Genomic DNA, 19738 nt, shown 5'->3' with positions numbered 1-19738 from the left:
TACGTTTCTAGAAATTTATTCACATTCAATCATGCACAGCAGCAGTTTTTACCTTTAGTCAGTATTGCCAGTAAAATAAATATCTTGTATCTACAGCTGGAAATATTTTTTAACATTCAAAAATATACTTCAAATTAAAATGTCTGTAGCTTACCACATCGTGCTGTTTCATACATTCTAGTCAACAGCATTACATAAATGTAAAGGACACTGTGCGGAATAACAAAGCTTTCACATAGTGTGACTCTGATAGAGCACTTTTTAAAGTGTGTGATATCTGGTGAGTTTCTAGAGCGTCTGAGGCTTCACTTTCATTGCTCCATACTGAGTCCAGCTCCAATCCTGATCCTGCAGAGAGAAGCAACATATTCGCTCAGTACTTTTGTGCCAGTCTCCAATATTTAGCTGTTAATTAGTGCTCTAATAAAAAACAACTTGGTAATTTGCTGATATACATGAGCAGAACATAAAAACACATCTCTGCCATACCATAATACTGTGCTCCATCTCTTGGGTGGCGTCTTGCAGCAAAGACGTTAGCTGACTCAGATAACGTTGATTTTCATCAAGTAAATGATGAACTGTTTCACTGAAAGAAAAAACAGACTATAAGGAGGGTTGGGAGTCTTTTTTTCCCCCTACAAACTGAGATTTTAAAGACCAAAGAGTGACCTCTAGTGGCGGTTTTGTGCAAAAATTCATCTTCTAAACTACAGATAAAATCCTTACATTTGGGAGATAATCTCAAAACAGTGTGACAGATTATTGTAGCTGTTAACTTCAGTAGTATTTTTCAGATATTAAACTGATCTCACCTGTCAGTGGAAGGCTGTGTAAGTGACGGAGATGGAGAACTGCTCTGGGCCTGAAAACACAATCACACCCTGTATTAGCTACAGTCTCATTTGACTATATTCAAACCTTTATGTTCCCTAAACACTGCTCATCCCCAAGAATATTTTCTGCTGTGCCAACTATTAAATGCTTACACAGGCAATCTTGAGAAGGTACCAGAACTCTCTCTGTCTCGACACTTGCATCTGCATCACTACTGTTTCTGCAGTTGTTATGTTTTTTAACGCCTTCTCCAGTTTAGGGAACAAATCCATGATGCGCTGCTTACACACCAGAATTGTGCTACAGAGAAAGAGAAAGATGGGAAAAAAAAATCACACATGGCCCACAGGGAACTGTAAAATTATGCCTTAGGTGGGCTGAACTAGACATGTTTGTGTGTGTCTGTTAAATTTAAACTTGCCTCAGGTGGGTGTACATGTCTTTCAGCACTCTGTCCTGGTTCTGAACTGTCTGAAGAATGGTCTTTACCATGTCTGAACTGTCACTGTAGCCATGTGGAGGGTCAGAGGCTGCAGAAGACAAACTTACACAATCATGTACATAAAATATTTGGATATACTACACAACTACCATACCTTCTGTTTTTTAATCTAAAAAAAATTTGAAAAATCTTTTGGGACCAAAATGATACATTTGATCAACAAGACCTTTTGCACATTTTGTAACTTTTTTATTAGAAGCTTTATCAGAATTACCTGCACTCTAAGCAAAAAGCATTTCTGCTATTTTATTTTTGGAATGACTTGTACTTACTTTTGCATTTAGCCTTAAGTTGCTTGTAGAGTTCAATAGCCTTTTGCTCACTAAACAAGTAGACAGAATAAACACATGCATACGGCAGTTATTTTTAAAGGATATGCTAACATTTCTCTCCAAATAATCATCCATCCATCTGCTTCCGCTTATCCTTTTCAGGGTCGCGGGGGGTGCTGGAGCCAATCCCAGCTGTCATAGGGCAAGAGGCGGGGTACACCCTGACAGGTCGCAAGGACAGACAACCATTCACACTCACATTCACTCGCACATTCCTAGTGGCAATTTGGATTATCCAATTAACCTATCCCCACAAGCTACAAACTGCATGTCTTTGGACAGTGGGAGGAAGCCGGAGTACCCGGAGGGAACCCACGCATACACGGGGAGAACATGCAAACTCCACACAGAAAGATCCCAGCCTGATGGTGGAATTGAACTCAGGACCTTCTTGCTGTGCTGTGTGTGTATAAGCAATAAAGTAAATATACAGTACATAAGCCTCCCTTAAAATATAATCCAGTTCTTACACTGGACTTTTACTATGGTGTTACAAGAGAGGGCTATAGTATAAGTTTGTATCACAAAAATACTCACAGCTGCTCCATCACATCCCCTTGTCTCCTAGCAAAAGGACTCCTTTGGAGCTCCACAATCTCCGAATGTAGAGCCACTATCTCTTCATCCAGATACCCCACATCTGCAACCTACAGAAAAAAAACCAAACCAAAACACTCTTAGCTGTCTTTAAACTTTAAAGAAAGTTTGTGAAGAATTACTGAATTTAAAACCTCCTCACCTTTGTAAATTCATCAGCTTTCTCTTCATTTTCATGCCATTTCTTCAGCATTTTTTCCGAAGCTTCAGATAACAACAACAGCACAACAATAAGATATAGTCAAGTTAAGACTTCAGTAATGAGTTGACAGTGTTGTAACAGGACAGTAGCATCCACTCACAGATCCCAGCCTTGCTCTGCTTGGTGTACTGCTCAAGGTCATGCTGGATGCTCGTCTTAAAGAAAGACAGTTTGGCTTGGAGCTGCTGCGACTGGGAGAACAGCATGTTCTTGTAGCGCGTTAAGTTGGTGTTGAAGCGTAGCAAACTCAGCCTACGTAAACACATACATGTTAAAATGTTTGAGTACCTGAATGCACACTGCTCCAAAAGACAATTAAGGGATCACTCCTTCATCACAGTATTACACAAAATCAGTTAAACTTCAGGAATAAAACATAAAGCATTGTAAATCCATTTCACCTGCTTTGGTGCAAATAAAAGTGGTGCCATGTTCTCTTGAGATGAGATCAGGTTATTCTAAGGCCCTCTCCAGCGCTCATTGTTCTCAATATCTCGTGGTATCTCTTGGTTTGCTGACGCTAACATCAATGACAAGTACACTTGCAAATTGCAAAGCTAGAGAAAACTCAGGAGGGAGGGATAAGGAGAAAGCAATGGTCTTTGGCCACCACCTGCTAAACTTTTTGGGATTATCTTTTTCTGTCTTTTTAGTGCTTCTGTTGTCACTTTTATTTGCACCAAAGCAGGTGAAACAGATTCACAGATTGTCCAGTGTGCTTCCCAACTGGACAAACTGATGCAACCCACTTTGTGTTTTACTGATTTGACTTATTTACTGATTATCAAATGTTCAGGTAATTTCTTGAAGTAGTGCATTTTTATGTGTGGTGTTTTATGCACTCACATAGCAGCCCTCTGCCCTTGGTATAGGCGATTGTAATCCTCTTTCAGTCCACAGATGTAGCTGACCGCTTCACCCCACACCTTTCTAAGAGCAGACAGTGGCAGCTGTGTCTTAGTCTCCCTCACTGAGACCATAGAGAGAACACAAAGTTAGTTAATACCACATTGATTTAGACACCACATTGAAACAATTTTGCTTCATGCTTCTAAAAAGCATTCACAAAGACCCAAATCTCATTATAATTATGCACACTGCCACCTAGGTTTGTTCACTTCCTGTAATTAACTTTTATGTAAACGTTATGTAAGATCTCCATCAGTTAAGAACCTCATAAAGATATACTAATTTAACTAGATGTTTAAGACAGCTCAGGGATATTCATGGATCTGAGACTTTTAAAAGTTAAATAAATGGCTTCATGTAACCATTCACAATTTTCTTAGTCACTATCTTCCAAGGCTAAAGGACAATCTCCAAAGATCTGCTGAGTAATGTTTACGAGCTCAATATACAGTTTTATAGCTCACCAATAAAGTTGACACTGTCTGGCAAAGGTCTGGCAGTCAGCGGTCCAGAGTACTTGGTTAGGCTCTTATCAAACAGGTAGACTATAAAGGTGTCCCAGCCACGCTGAAAGCAGAGAATGAATATTGTTCTGGGTATAATCATGTGTTTAAGCAATGTTTAATGTTTAACTAATAATCATCGGTAATAACAAACACTCTCCTGCTGGATTATTCTATTGTATCCAGAGACTGGAAACAAGTCATTCCTATACATTCAGCATTGTCAGTAATAACTGACTAATCTGACTTGCTTAATTTTTACTTCGCCCTTTGCTGGATTCAGCTGGAAACAGTTGATTCCAGTTAAATTTATCACACTGTTAAAACATGACAACAACAAAGCAGTTTAACTCTGGAAAAACCCCAATATTTCAAAACAACCAAAATGTTTAAGATGAAAAAGAAGTAGGTCACAGGTCTGCACCTGTTTCACATTTCATATTTGTTTTTATGTGTCACATACCAGTCCATCTGGCAGACAGTGCGCGAGCGGTCTTCGAGGGTCAAGGGAGATTCCCGTCTCCAACAGCAGCTCCTGACTCAGCGGGGGGATGTGACTCTGAGTCTGCGTCTGCAGGCTAAGCTGCAGGGAGTGTAAACTATCCTCAGCACCCAAAACCACTGAATGCAGCTGGGCTGAGGTCATATCCAACACATGAATGATCTGAAGAAATAAATATGCAGAATGACAGGCTTCTTTTTCTTGCTATCCTTTCTCAGTCCGGTCACATGTATAAAACCACAAAAGCATTCCATATAACCTGGTTTAAGTGAGTCTAGCAAGGTTCGAAATATTAACCTTCATGTTGAGAATATTCTGCAGAGCTGTGTAGAAGTACGGCTTGTTTGCGCCAGGATCCAGGCCGCCACCACGCATCGCAGGGTCCCACAATAACAACATTTGGAGAAGAGACTCGACTGGTTCCAGCAGCGGCCTTGAAACAAACTCAGAGAAGTCAGATGATACTTATAATGAAAGAAGCTCAACTGTTGGGTACAAAAAGTGTCTTTTTAAGTCTACCTGCTGAGATTGTTGGGATATGGAAGATGTGTAGAAAATCTGACTTCTCCATTCATGTCTTCTACTGCCATGATGTCTTTGGGACCTTTGTTCTTGACTTTGCTTGTCCTACCAAAGCAGGAAAACACGTTAAAAACAAAGCCCATGCTCTCTCTTTACATTACTTCTACTAACAGGTCTTCACATTACACAGGTGTTATATGTATCTATGAAGAGGATAAATAACAGTAATTAATGCAAAAATCCAGATAGGGAACACTAAATTTGTCATAAAGCCCCAGTAGAAACACAATAAAGGCAGATAATTCATCCATGAGGATGATACAAATGATATGAATCATATGTTCTGGCATTTTTGACCCAATTTTAAGGGACATTTTAGTGATACGTGGTAGACAGCACTATACACCACCATAACTAAAACACAAAATGAGTGAATATCTTCTGAATGAATGGTGCACCACTCCTCCAGTGGAGTCACAGAGACTTGAGTAAACATTGCACATTTTAGCTGCTGTGTCAGCAAGTGATGGCACAACACCTTACTAAGAAGCTTTATTTGTATTTACGTAGCACACATCAGCTGCGTAGAGGTGTCAAAATCAGAACGTTTACCAGTGATGTTTCGATTTCTAGCCCCATATTTTTATTCCTAGATTCTACTGGGGTAGTTTTGCATGATTCAGTTCAAAATTTTCATTATATCGTATTGGGTCACATCTCTTCATCTTTGAATTCAGATTCTTTCAGTCTCATTGCCATCGGTGTAAAGAAAATCAAGTATCTAGCCTTGCAATCTGCCTTTACGAACATTTGTGAAAGACTGGATTTCTCTAATTAGCTTGCTGAATTTTGAGTGTGGCTCTGTTATAGCTGTTGTCATCCACCATTACAACAAGTGAGTTTGTGAAATTTCTTTCAAGATTTTCCATGATCAACTATAAGTGGAATTACTGTAAAGCGGAAGTGTTTGGGAACAGCACCAACTCAGCCACAAAGTGGCAAACCATGTAAAGTTATAGAGTGGTCACCAAGTGCTGGGGCGGATAATTGCACTCTGCTGAATCATTAACTGCAGAGTTGTAAACCTGCAGTTAATGATACAATCAACACAAAAACTGTGCCCCAGGAGCTTCATGGCACAGGTTTCTATGGTGGAGCAGCTCCTGTAGGTTTTAGGAGTAGGTGGCCCGGTCCATATATATATATACGTCCATATAGCGTATTTCTTACACTGGTGCAGCCCTTCAGTTCATCCGCTATCCAAAACAAATTGTTTTAACTTATCTCCCTTTAGGCCAATTTTCTTCTGATTGCAAAAAAAAATATGTGAACATTGGGTGGGTGGGAATTCAGTGTTCACAGGATGAACATATTATGGATATTCCCTCTTTCTGACATCATACAGAGGCAAGAGTACCTTGAGGATTTGACTCAGATGTTACCTTATACGTCATTTGGTCTCTTTATTTGAAATGTTGACCATGTTCACTCTGAAAATCTACCATTGTAACAGTATTTATATGACAAAAATAAGGAGAGGAATAATAAACTCTCACATTATAGAGGCTTTAATGGCCTTACTAATTTGGAAGTTCACTAACGCCCAGATTCCCGAGTATTCATGCATCGTTGCTATGTTGACTCACCATTGTACAGGCTGCATGTGGTGAAGAAAGGGGCGAAAGCCACAAGTGCATTCAAAGATTACTGTTCCAAAGCTCCAGTAGTCCACCGTTACAGTGTAAGGCTTGTTCTCAAACAGCTCTGGGGCCTGGCATACAGACAGACAAGTTAATAATAACAGGGTCTGATGTTTAACATATATTAAAAACACATTGACAGCAAAGGAATATATTTGTGAAACAACACTTACCAGATATTGGAGAGTTCCAACAAAGGATGTACAGAGACTGCCCTGATCTAAGTCTTTTGCATAACCAAGATCAATGATTTTATGCACGTGCTGGAGGAAACATATTTCCATAATGAAAGCAAGGAATAGAAAGTCATATTATGTGTATTCAAAACTTGTGCGTGCATGTACAAAAGAAAAGCTAGTTTACCTTCCCATCAATCTCTTGCAAAACTATGTTCTCTGGCTTTAGGTCTCTGTGAATGACCTTATTTTCATGGAGATATTGAATACCAGAACCTGTAAAATTGTACAGATTATGCATCAATATGTATGACTTTTTTAAATAATGTAAAACTGATTAAAAATATTACCAATGTCACTGAGCAGTGCAAGGACTTCACTCTCCTTTAGGCCACAACAATTTTCTGGTTTATTCAGCACCTGAATAAAGAATTATATTGGTTACTTGGATACTTTAAAAGATAAAAAAGTGTTTAGGGTTTTTATTAAATATCCATGTGCTACCTTGCGTAAGTCTCCTTTTGAGCAATACTCCATGGCTAGCAGTGGTAGATCATTTATCGCAATGGAGCTCAACTCTGCTGGAACATCTCTGGCCTGAACAACGTTCACATGATTCAGCCTGCACAAAAAGAGCACCAAACTTGCTGTCACAGTAGAAAACAACACAATGTACAGTGAAATAGGTTCAAATAACACCCTGTCTGTTCAAACAGACAATTACTGCTCACTTCTTCATGATCTGAATCTCTCTCGTCCAGCGGTCTTTGTTCTTAGAGTTCAGCTCCAGTCTGCAAAGTTTCACAGCAATCTTCTCTCCTGACTCCTGTTGCGAACACAGACAGGGAGTAAAAACAAATCAAAGGCACACCCGGTTCATGTTTTCAGAGATGTACAGATGGATGACAGAACTTACAAGATGCTGGTATAGGTAGACGTGCCCAAAGCCTCCTGTCCCAAGTCTTTCCTTCATCTCCCAAGAGCCACAAGGCTGGCTCTGTTTGAGTGCAGCCCGCTCCATACTGTCAGATCTGCTGCAATCACCAGGCACCAGAGGTAGTTTGTAAGGGCCTTCAGCTATCAGAAAAAAAAAGTTTTTAGGTTATTATTTACATCTTATCTGTTAACCATGACAGGTAATGTTAGCAGTATGGTGCTCTGTACAGTATGCGTTTATGCAATAGTGCATTCTTATTCTATTCATTCTTATGTGAATAACAGAGGTGAGTAAATCCATTTAACATGGTTATCATATACCAATTTATATAATCTTCTACAATTGAAGCTAATCGCTTCTTATGTAGTTGTTGGTTTAACTATCTGTTTTGGTCATTTGTTGTTGTGGGACGGTTATAACGATTTAGTGCCAGTCTGATAACTCAGAGATAACTTGACTAGTTGTACATTCTTTTAAATTAAAAGCATAACCTGCTTCACAAATGTAATCAACTTACCTGTGCAGAAGCTCAGAGTCGGCAGAGGAGAGTTAGCTTACTTTGTGTGTGTCAGAGCATTGTTGCTTCAGTTAGCTTTAAGTGTTGTTTACGGGTCGTTTTCCTATGTAGTGTTTAAAATACACCGACTCAGCCCGCGAAAATTCACTTTTACCCTACTGGACCATCAAACAGGGCTTCAATGATGAAGTTTGCGTGGTAGTTTTTTTCTGTAGTTTTGGCCGGCAGGCAACAACGACTGAAAAACAGCTCGACTTCGATGTAAAGTGAAAGTACACTCTCTCTGACAGGCAGGCGTAGTTTCTGCGCATGCGTAGCAGGCAGGCCCAGAACACATGGGGGTTTAGGTCTGTCCACTTGATGGGGGATTTCCAAGCAACTCAGTGAATAATGGGTCACGTTTGTCTTTTAATTTCACAAAATTATATATGAATATACATATATATATATATATGATGATCTGGGTTGTTTGCTTCACAACAAAAGCTGTACCAATTTCTTACCAAGAATAAATGTTTTTCTTTTAAAAAATAGTAATGTCTTCATTTCCTCACTAGGTGGTGCAATGTCTACAGCTAAAGTCAACCGGTACACTGCACAATCTGAAAGACAATAGGAATTTATATACAGCACTGTGCAGAAGTCTCGGCCACCCCTCACTGCCTAATATTTTACTTCCAAGGAGACAGAGGTTATTTTAATTTTAAAAGTGATCATGAGTAGTAGTTCTTAGAGTTTTTGAGGGTCTTTTAAAGTTTTTATCTGGAGATTGACTACTTTTGACTCATTTTCAGTCTACTTCCTGTGCCTGACCGTTTTCAGTGGAATCTTTTACAGGTCACTTAACACTTATGAATCATTCAAGCATAAAAATACTAACTGAAGTGATGATTCAGTGTTGTGGCTAAACGTAAAAGGCAACTTTACCACAACCTACCAAGCAATTTTAGATTCTCTCTTCGGGCTCTTTGTTACTAACGGCCTGTCACATAAACACATATTTAGCTCCCATTTAATTAGGTGATTATACAAAAAATACCAAAGATAACCCAGTTTGATGGGCATAAAATCACGGATTCCCAAAGAGTTATTAGTCTAAAACTCTATTGGTGATAAGAGGACAAAATAAGAAATAGCATAAATACCTAGAGCAGATGATGTAATAAATAAATAAATAGAGATTGTATTGTCTGGGATAAATTACAATTTCATAATTTCTTGTAACATGAGCTCAAAGAAGAAGTAAAATAAATGAGGCAATGTGATTGCACCATTTAAAGTGTGATTACAAGCTGACGTAATGACAAAGCAGTGTTGATATTCCTTCTTGCAGCTGTCTTTTCTGTTGTTGCATTTGCTGTCGGGTTTTAAAAACCAGACAGATTTCATTAATCAAAGTATGTGACTGCGTGCAGGTGGGTCTTTTTCAAAACTGCTTACTTTTGCAATTCTCAAAACCTTTCTCATAATAATTTCCCTGAAAAGCAGAAGTGAGTAATTCGTGATTGAATACAGAGAACCTGAGAACATAGGTGACACAAATTTCTCATTAATCCACTATTCATGTTTTATTTTAAGTCAAGTCAAATATATTTATATAGAAGAGAGAAAGAGAACAGCTGTTGATCAAAGTGTTACACATCTAAATGAATCAAATAACTTAAAATGATGTGGAAAAAATGACAGAATTTAAGGAAGGAAACATAAAGTGAAAGTACCTCAGTAAAAAGAAGACATCTAAATAAAAATTATTATATTAGTCAAGTTTGGATAACAGGAAGGCATGGATAGCTCTCTCAAAGACTCTGAAACAGAGGAATGGCTTCACTTCTGCAAGTAGCTAGGGATGGAAGAAGCATTACTCTGTTAATGTGTTAAACGTTAGATTAAATTTGCTCAAAGTGTGCTAAACTGTAAAAGAACTGAGGTCAGGACCACCCAATGCAATTACTTCTGTGTTTTGGTAATCTCAGTTGAAAAAATTTAAAGGAATCCATGACTTACTATCTTCCAGACAGACCTGTAAGGCCTTCAAAGAAATCATGGATTATGCTTCAGTAGCAGGTAAATCTGTGAGTCATCTGCATCCCAAAGAAATGAGATCGAGAGGGGATTTTTTAAACTAAGCCCTAGACTTGCAATAAATTAAAGGATGGTGTAAGAGGTGTGATAAAGCTATTCCTCTTAAAAAGAATCTATATTGCAATGCAAAAAAAGAGAAAAATAAAAATAATAATTAACTTCTAAAATTAAAAAGTTCAAAACTCAGATATGAATTCTGATTATTTAAAGATGATTCAGTCAAAAGTGCATGCATTTCTGAAAAGTTACTCTATTCAAATATGGTACAAGATGGAAAAAATATGAAAAAATATGAATCTACTTTTGTTCTGTGAAGGCGTGTGTCATTATCACCTCTTCCACTTTATTCACACGAATGTTTATCATGGTTCCCATTGGTCTAAAAATGTATAAGCTAGAAAACCAACAGGATATGACATGAAAGCTAAAGAAGAATATGTAATGTTGGTGTGTCATATAGAGACTAATGTGTGGGAAAAGCATAGATAAAAACTTACTTTAAGCTACTCAATAATTGGAAATGAAAGAAAATTCAAAGAAATGTTATTTTATTTAAGTAAAACAATTTAATACTGCATTTTGTACTAAAAGAAGACCCACCCTTTATTTGCAGTAGCATTACCACTTACCATTGTAGCTCAATAGTAATAATTAAAAGATTAACAGTCCAAAAGAACTGTGCAAGAGTAAATCAAAGGCATAAAAACGAAACTCCTGGAGTCAAAATGACAAAATCAACACTTCGGGTTGCAGCTGACTCCAGCCACAACTATCCTGGGTTTCCCAGGGTTGGGTAATTTTAACATGTAGTTCCCCTTTTGGCTGAACACCTGGCCGTGTTAGTTAAATTAGGCTTTTATTGCGTATCTCCTTTCAGAGGCAGTAATGTCTTGGCTTACCATTTCATTGTGCTGGACATGAGTCCCAAACATTTTGCACAAAGTGCAAAATTTGGCTATCATCATCATCATCAAAGAGGAAACGTGACTAACACAAGCATCAAAGCCGATGAGGTAATTTGTTCAGTCAAGAAATTTCCAAATAAAATTAATAACAATGGCTATTGTTGTACAGGAAATAGTATGAGGCTGTTAGTGCGCAGAAACAATGAGATCTTTAACAACTGCTGCTTTTCTTTTCTTTTTTTACAAGCAAATATAGGTGCAATTTGTGAGGGGTGGGAGGTTGTTTGGGTTTTTTGTTTTTGGTAATAAAGATATAAAAGTCTATAAAAAAAATGGTAAAAAATATATTTTTTTAAATTTATCATTCTTCAGCAGAGATTATAAATTAATGCAGCAAGGAAAAAGAATATAAAAGGCTTTACAGTCATTTTTTCATTGTTATCAAATTTGCCTCTGTACACCTACATGGTTGATTTTAAATAAGATTAACTTTAATTTAGCTTTAATTTGAGGTGTTTTTTATTAAAAAAAAATTGCAATTTTTGTAGTAAGGCTCAAAGTAATTGGATGATTGACTTGAAAACAGTTACACGGCCAGCTGAGCCCACACATTTGGTAGCTTTTCACTAGAACTGTCAATACAAGGTACAAAGAGCTGTTGGTGCACATGAAGGAGGCCATCATTAGGCTGAAAAATGAAAACAAATCAATTACGGAGAGAAAAACTTTAAGAGTGGCAAAGTCAACAATCTGTTGACCCACAGGACTGCTTCGGTGATCATTGCAGATTTATTTCCATGATTAAAAAACAGTTTCATAACATGCAATAAAGTCAATAACATGATCTACAATCAAGAGAGGATTTCATGAATGCAAATACTGAGGGTTTAAAACTGTCAGTATCTGCATGTTCCAGAAAACAACTAAACTAAAAGAGCCCGCACGATTAAAAAAAAACAACAACATTTCTTTGGACAGATAAAACCAAAACTTAACTTGTCCCAGAGTGGCTGGAAGAAAAATGCATCAAGAAAGAGAGGCAGATTATTAAACTTTGTCTATGTCCAAACTGACTGTACGTAGAAGTTTGACATTGCATTTTTAATGGTTAATACATTTGAAATCACTTTTTCCAAATAAATAAAAAAATCTTTGTTTGCTATTTTGACAGTCTATAGACTATAAGGCTCTGCTATAACACACACAGCTAGGACAAACATACAGAGTCCATCAGAGCTTAACATAATAGATTTAGAGCCTTAGACTAATCTCTGAGCACAGAACTTTCATGTAAGCTCCATGTACACGAAAAGATTATGAAAAATGCTGTACAGATTAGAGACTTATTCTTACATTTTGCAATTTCTTAAACTTATTATTACATTTTTTCTTTTTTGTGGTCTTATTTTACGTTTTTTTGTTGTTGTTTTGTTTTTTGTAACCGACTCTGTCCACAAATTCTGGACGGCAATTCTTCAATCACATGCTTTCAGTGTACACATGACCAATTTTGGATTTTTTTTTTTTTTCTTAAGAGGAAGGGGCTGTTCACTGGATGTGTGTCACAGGACATGACAAATTCCCTCCCACTTGCAGTCACGGTAATTTAAAAGGGAGGAAACACAAGCAGAGTCACAGCAGAAACACCAGAACAACCATCAGTGTGAGCCTGAGTACTTAAACAGTGCAGGTGCATATCAGAAGATACAGAGAAGAGAGTCAACTGGAAGAAATAATAGTCTTCATTGGCACTGAAAGTCTGGAATTAAAGGTAAACACTTCTCTTGCAAAGTGTCTTAGACTTTTAGACAATCAGCTGTTTTAGTTATATTTAAGAATGAACATGATTTCTTAGATATGAAGCTGTTTGATGTCAAACACAGCGCAGAAAGTTAACCACACAATTATTTTCTTATGTCATTATCAAATTGACATTGTGTTCTTAGAATATCTAGAAATTCATAGTTTGAACTGCACACATTGCAATAATAATGTGATATAAGGTTGTGTGCAGACTTTACTGTTAATCAGCGTAGATATTATGCTGTTTGTAGTGCTAGATTGTTTAAAGTCTGCACACGATGGACATCCTCTATCTGTCGCTCTCACATTAAAACCTCAAGAATGCAGCGTTTTGTCAGGAAGCTAAATATCTATGTCAGTGGCATGGCGAAAGAACATGAGGTGTTTTCCTTGTGTTTGTATGTTGAATATTGAACTGGTTTGGCATGACATTAAACATTTCGTCACTCTTCACATTTAAAAACCAGAGCAAGAAAGCACACGGTTTCATAGCGGTCACACATCTCCGTCATGTGTTGAACGATAAGCACCATATAAGGGGACAGCAAGTTTCCTTCCACTTACCCACGATTGTTGTGTTCCTTTTCTGTAAATTCACAGACAAAAATATCCCCCAAAAACAGAAGCAAAACAAGAAGTGAAGATGAATCTTTTTGTCCTCGTTGCCATCCTTGCAGCGGTCAGCGTGGATGTGGTAAGAGGTGGTTTAAGAGCTATTCTGATGGAGGTCAGAAGGTTTTTAATTTTTCAGTATGACTAAGTTTCTCTATGCTTCTTTCAGGCTTTTTCACAAAGATCATCCAAACAGGCAAGACGTAAGTCATTTCAGTGGGTCTAGGTAAAGTTCTTAAGGTTTATACTTTGACAGCATGCATTAAATGTTCTCACCCCTCTTTGTGCTGTGATCTGCAGAACGGTGTCTGTCTGGAGATGGGAGTGAATACAGAGGAAATATTGACAAGTCATCCACCGGTCGCGCGTGTCTCTACTGGAACAGGGTTAAACCTCAATGGAAAAATGTAAATGGACTTGGCAGACATCGTTACTGCAGGTATGCTTTGGGCTACCAATGTGATGTTTTTATACTGTATGTCTGACAACAGGTAACCCATGTTTAATATAATTGTACTTTAGGAATCCTGACAATTCTGACATGCCATGGTGCTATGTCACAAGAGAAAGAAGGACTGTGAGAGAATACTGTGATATTCCCACATGTAAGTCTCATATTGGTGATTTACTTTTTCTATTTGCTATATTTTATTGAAGATTGGTTTGAATTTTTCTAATGCTTTCTGTTTTCTATTCCAACGAAGGTTTTACATCACTACAGACGCCTCCTCAACTACCTGTAGATACAGGTAATTTTGTTGTTTAAATCCATTTTTTTCTAAATCACAAGGTATGATTCTCTTTATTAGCTCCCGCTGACTTATCCCATGTGTCCTTCCAGAGAAAACATGTGGAGAGACATCTGAGAGGAGGATTCATAAAATTGTAGGAGGCTCTTTCACACCTATAGAGTCGCAGCCATGGGTTGCTGCCATTTTTCATAAGCGCTATGGCTTCCTCTGTGGTGGCGCTCTCATTTCACCAAGCTGGATTGTCACTGCAGCTCACTGCTTCTCTGATGGGTGAGAAAACAAAGCACCGTGTTATTTCCTCCAATGAAGTCATCGCACTGTAATTTTAAAATCATTCATGTTGGTGTGTGACATGCTTACACATTTGTGTGTTTGGTTTTTGTTCAGTGAGAATACCGGACTCACACATCTGTCCATATACCTGGGAAAGAGTGCCATTAATGAAACGAATGCCAGTAGTGAGCAGAAGTTTGCTGTGGAAAGACTCATCATGCATGAAGGATATAATGATATTACCTATAATAACGACATAGGTGAGCACAAACTCTGTTGTGACTAAACTGTGCATATACACATATAAAGAACTACTCTGAGCACAGAACTTACGGGTGTTTTTATTTTTACATTTCAGCTCTGATTAAGCTCAAAAGCAGAGATGGAGGACGTGCAGTTAAATCAGCTTCTGTACGCATAGCTTGCCTTCCTCCATTTCACACTGAGCTACCTCCTGGATTTACATGCACCATCGCAGGATTTGGGAGGGAGAGCGCAGGTTAGTAGTACAGGACCTCCATCCTTTAGACTGAGCTCTGCTCTCTCAACCTTTTCTCACATTTGACACTTTGTTGCAGGCTCATTCCAGTTCTCACAGTATCTGAAAAAGGCTGAGGTAAAACTGATGTCCAACGCTGACTGTAGCAAAGATGTGCACTACGGAAAACTCATCACTGAAAACATGTTCTGTGCTGCGAGCCCCGACTGGAGCACTGATGCCTGCAAGGTAAGGACAGGGCGCAGGGTATACCGTGGGAAACAAGACATTTGGGCTTGCTTTAAATATATACATCAAAAGAGAAGTGAGTTAGAAGAAGTGGTAACTTGAATTGCAGCATGCATCATAACCTTTGACAGCTTTAAAGCGGATCTGAAGAGTATTTCTTCCTCTTCTTGAAGAAACTTGCTAACATTGAAAAGTGCTGAATAGCATAATGTCAGATGAGTTACCTTTAGGTTGAAATTTGTTGCTAGTTGTCAACCTCAAGACAAGTCAAGGGTTACCTTCTGAGTATATTTTCACAGTTTTCACATGAAAATATTTGTTTGTCAGGGAAAAAGTGAATCAGAAAACAAAATAATGATAAACCTGGAAATTTTATTTAACACCTGGCTGTTTTGCCCTTTTCCGCAGGGAGACTCTGGCGGTCCTTTGGTGTGTGGAGCATCAGGTCGGATGTTTCTGTTCGGCGTGGTGAGCTGGGGTGAGGGCTGTGCCTTAAAAAATAAACCAGGTGTCTACACAAAGGTCACCAACTACAACACATGGATCGCAGGAAAAACAGGACTCATCAAATACGCAAAAGGACTGATGTATCCCCGGAAATGAAACTGTCCCAGAATCGTATTTATTTATTAAGTGTTCCCTAAAGGCAGCAGGCTTTTTGCACATGCAAGCAAGTGCAGATGTTGCAGGTTTTGTTCTGAGAGCAGCTACCATCGCTTACTGTGAACATGTTTTTGCACTGAAACGATTTAATGTAAATATTTAAAAAGAGTATTTTAAAAACTGCTTTAATTGTTGGTTGCATTATATATTTTTATTACTTGTGCATTTTTCAGGTATTCTGCATATTTATTATTAACTTTTAAAATAAGCAATTAGGAAACATATTTATGTCAAATAATTTAATTTCATATAAAAGGCTGGTCCTGCTGTTGATGAAAAAAAAAATATATAATAAAAGCTTATTTATCAACTCATTTTTACTGTCTCTTTTATCCCTGGGTTACATGTATAACAAATGGCAAGGCCACTTGTTTTCCTTTTATACAGAAATAAAGAATTCCACCCCAGTGGCTGAATCAGACTAAGCTAAAGAGTCCCAAAGTCAAACACCAGAGGACACTGTTGTGTGAAATTTTCTTTTTTTAGCCTCAAAATAAAGATCACAAAAGTATTTTAGAGCAAACAATAGTGACATCTGATCTGTTTCATATCTGATCTGTGTGCTGTGTAGCAGTTTGGAGACGGAACTCAACAGACTAGAAACACAACAGGGGTCAAAACAAGACACCAGACTAGATAAACTGCTTTGCATTTGTCTTCTGTCACAGATAAAGCATTCTTTGTTGCCATCTTCAGTCTGCTGTAGATTGACATCCAGCCACTCCCACATGCCCTGTACTATAACTTCAACCACTCCTGCTCTTCCTGCTCACTTGTTTCCCATACCCTCCATGGCTGTGGTTTTCCAGACTTTTAGAAACCTGGCACTTGCAGAGGCATACTCTGTGACTGCATCTGCTAAAACTTCCTTACCTTACCTCATTATCCTGCTGTACCTGTAACACAGATGAACTGTCTGGACTTGAATCTGTGTTTCTAGCCCCAATTTATTATTTAGGCAAAGGCTAAAAATGCATTTGAATACAAACAATTTTAAAAAAGATAATGCATGAATGGTTAATAAGAAACAAAAGTCTTGAGCTTGATTCGCACGTCAACAGATTAACAATGTTTATCTTTTACACTTGGACACAATTAAGTATGTGACATTTGGTCATTTAAACCAGGAAATGTCATCATGTGATGGTGCTGCATAGAATGTCAGGACATTACCAAATAAGAACATTCATCCTTACGAATGTGTAGACCGCAAATAAAATTCAAGGAACCTAATCAATTTTTAATTGAAGCATTTCTATAAAAACAACAAATGTCAAGCTGTTGACAGTTCTCAGTGAAAGTGAACTCAGGAGATCTTCAAAGTCATTATGTTAAATCCTCAACTCATCTTGTTGCAAAGGAAAACATATATACTGAACTATTGCATGCAATCATCACCACTGTTTATTGCTTCCAAGTGGTCTTGAGCAATAGTTGAAAGTCTTTCCAAGGTTTTCTCTGACTGTCTGACTTTTGTATTTATTTTCAGCCGACTTCTTCTACCTGACAACTTTCAGAGAAGAATGTTTTTCTTTGCTTATTAAGCCACTTAACACTGACCTATGAATCATTCAAGTATAAAAAAAGCATCTAATTAAAAGGATTAACCAGTGTTTTCCCTACACATAACAAACAGTTTAGCAAAGAAATTTTAAACTGTATCTTTAGTGACTTTGTTACAATCAGCCTGTTGCAAAAACAAACCATTTATTCTTATTATAACAGGCATAAAATTATATTTTTTGCACCAACACGGTGATTCACCGAGAGCTATTAGCTGAAAACGTGTCATATACCAGCACAATGTGATTTGTGTCCTTAAATATAATTGAGGAAACTGGTCAAGTGGAAGACAAAAGAAGAAGTAGCAGGCCTAAAATAACATCTACAGCAAATGAACAATATCTGAAAGTTGCATCTTTAAGAAATAGCAAAGAATCCAGCAAATCCCTGACACCAGATGTGAAAAATGCAACTGGGCCTTCAGGTGATCCATCTACTTTTCACTAAAGCCTTATCAGAAATGGTCTCAGTGGAGGGGTGGCTGCCAAGAAGCCATTCTTAATGAAGGGAATGGGGGAGAAAAGGCTGAGGTATGCCAAATTACACAAGACGCAGTTCAAACAGGTGTGATGGATCCAAATTTTACATTTTTGGTTAAAATTGTTGTTAATATGTATGGAGCAGGTCAGGAGAAAGCACAGCAGTGCATGTCTACTGTAAACCACAGCAGAGAAAACATCAGGGTTTGGAAATCTTTCACTGGAAATCTTTTCAAAAGTGATGGAATACAGAACATAGAAAAGTACCATGCATTACCATGTAACACTATCTGAAAAGCATCTGATTAGATCAAGGGTGACTAAAGACATTTGCACAGCACTGCATGTTGTAGTGGTATAGTAAGAAACTGTGGCTTATGTGCAAGTGAAGGCAGTGCTACTAAACATGGTTCTGCTGCACAGTGGCCAAACCTCATATCTTCTCAGACATACAGCATGACTCACAATATGACCACATACCACAACAACAATCACTCAAAAAGAAATATTTGAAGGGAGCACTAAGCATCACTGCTCCAGCCATGATACGCAGATTAAGTGCAATGAAAGCATCAGAATACACAGTGTTGCTGTGAACAACCACAACATCCAGTTGGTCATTGTGTCATTTCTGAGCACATACTCTAAAGCCTCTCTTAACAACCTGCAGCAATGTTTTCTTTCAAAGTCTGTTTGGACAAGTCCACATATACAGATAGTTCACAGCAGGGCTACTGGAGCCAATCAGAGACTGTCCTACCCCTCCTCAATTACTCATAGACACCAGTTTACTTTATTGCATCTCCTACTCTGCCTCAGTCCATATATGGTTTGGAGATGCAGTGAGTACAACTCTTACTCCTCTTTAAGGACAATTCCTGAGATGAGAGGACATTTGTGGGGTCATTTCTAACCAGTCCACTATGTCTGATTTGGGGGGGTTAACCTTTTGTCCACATGCATCCACACTTGGTTGCAGGCTCTTTGGTTAATCTGGGGTCTTGAGGTTGTAAATACTGCAGTTTTTGCTGCTGGGTTCGCCACTTTCCCTAACAGAGATTCAATTATGAGGTGCAGGGACAGCAAACAAGCCGGCAAGCATGCACACACAAGCGAGAACTGCAGGTATAAATGACATTCATGGGCATTGTCAGTTGGGTTGTTAAGTAGCCTATCTTCAGCACCAAAGTCCAGAAGCAGAGAAACAGCATGTGGGTGCTGTGCTGTAATCTTTGAGACTCCTTTCAGCTCCAGACTGCAGCAAGCTGAATCCTTGGTCTTTATTTAGACCTGCACATTGAGGCCTAGAGACATGAACTCCTGACCCACCTTTTAATGGACGGAGATCATATGTCAGATGTAGGTTCGAAGCTTCATAAAACCACACCAACAATTTTTTTTTCTGCACTAGAGCCTACTAGGTGGTGCAGAACCTGCTCCCTTTTCTATCCCTTACAGTCTCACAGATGTAAAGCTGACCTTTATGAGTCTGCAGGGAGTCACAGCTCAATATGTTTACAACCTTCCCTTGTTCTTTCCTTGATATTGCGTGCCCCCACCCCTTATCTTGAATCATAATAGCTTAAGTTACCCCAACACTTTCCCTTTTTGAGGGCTATTGGCATGCATGACGTCATTTGGGA

General features: G+C 38.3%; 2 protein-coding genes and 1 long non-coding RNA gene across 3 annotated transcripts; 1 reads left to right on the top strand and 2 right to left on the bottom strand.

Moving 5' to 3' along the window:
• LOC146374853 (inhibitor of nuclear factor kappa-B kinase subunit alpha-like) lies at positions 1-8525 on the bottom strand. Its single transcript, XM_084949114.1, has 22 exons — positions 8237-8525; positions 7699-7859; positions 7514-7608; positions 7287-7404; positions 7133-7202; positions 6970-7058; positions 6780-6869; positions 6553-6677; positions 4904-5011; positions 4682-4817; positions 4346-4546; positions 3844-3946; positions 3317-3440; positions 2571-2722; positions 2411-2472; positions 2209-2318; positions 1612-1661; positions 1259-1367; positions 990-1137; positions 816-865; positions 490-589; positions 1-348 (listed from the first exon to the last, which is right to left on the bottom strand). The coding sequence occupies exons 2-22, from the start codon at positions 7801-7803 to the stop codon at positions 289-291; spliced, it is 2205 nt and encodes a 734-aa protein (XP_084805240.1). The 5' UTR covers positions 7804-7859; positions 8237-8525; the 3' UTR covers positions 1-288.
• A 3468-nt stretch (positions 8526-11993) lies between these two features.
• Positions 11994-14808, bottom strand: LOC146374852 (uncharacterized). Its single transcript, XR_014801897.1, has 2 exons — positions 14751-14808; positions 11994-14653 (listed from the first exon to the last, which is right to left on the bottom strand). It is a non-coding gene; the product is annotated as an uncharacterized LOC146374852 (long non-coding RNA).
• On the top strand, positions 12881-15993 carry plaua (plasminogen activator, urokinase a). The gene is made up of 11 exons (XM_084947707.1): positions 12881-12994; positions 13650-13720; positions 13808-13841; positions 13939-14077; positions 14161-14243; positions 14343-14387; positions 14480-14660; positions 14778-14923; positions 15022-15162; positions 15242-15390; positions 15799-15993. Exons 2-11 carry the CDS (start codon positions 13670-13672, stop codon positions 15991-15993), a joined length of 1164 nt encoding a protein of 387 aa, XP_084803833.1. The 5' UTR covers positions 12881-12994; positions 13650-13669.
• The last annotated feature ends 3745 nt before the right edge of the window (positions 15994-19738 follow it).

The sequence above is a fragment of the Perissodus microlepis genome, chromosome 13, assembly GCF_051167445.1.
Source record: "Perissodus microlepis isolate ML-2025 ecotype Zambia chromosome 13, ASM5116744v1, whole genome shotgun sequence".
Classification (NCBI taxonomy): Eukaryota; Metazoa; Chordata; class Actinopteri; order Cichliformes; family Cichlidae; genus Perissodus; species Perissodus microlepis.
The sequence above is the reverse complement of the archived record's forward strand: the minus strand, read 5'-3'. Positions and strand labels throughout refer to the sequence as shown.

Excerpts from the sequence above, each read along its gene's own strand:
- LOC146374853 (XM_084949114.1), bottom strand. The coding sequence starts at position 7,803 with ATGGAGCGGGCTGCACTCAAACAGAGCCAGCCTTGTGGCTCTTGGGAG. Across the intron at positions 3,947-4,345 it reads ACTGTCTGCCAGATGGACTG|CGTGGCTGGGACACCTTTAT; the intron begins GTATGTGACACA and ends CTCTGCTTTCAG. Across the intron at positions 2,723-3,316 it reads CAAGGGCAGAGGGCTGCTAT|GCTGAGTTTGCTACGCTTCA; the intron begins GTGAGTGCATAA and ends GTGTTTACGTAG.
- plaua (XM_084947707.1), top strand. The coding sequence starts at position 13,670 with ATGAATCTTTTTGTCCTCGTTGCCATCCTTGCAGCGGTCAGCGTGGAT. Across the intron at positions 14,244-14,342 it reads ATACTGTGATATTCCCACAT|GTTTTACATCACTACAGACG; the intron begins GTAAGTCTCATA and ends ATTCCAACGAAG. Across the intron at positions 14,924-15,021 it reads TACCTATAATAACGACATAG|CTCTGATTAAGCTCAAAAGC; the intron begins GTGAGCACAAAC and ends TTTACATTTCAG.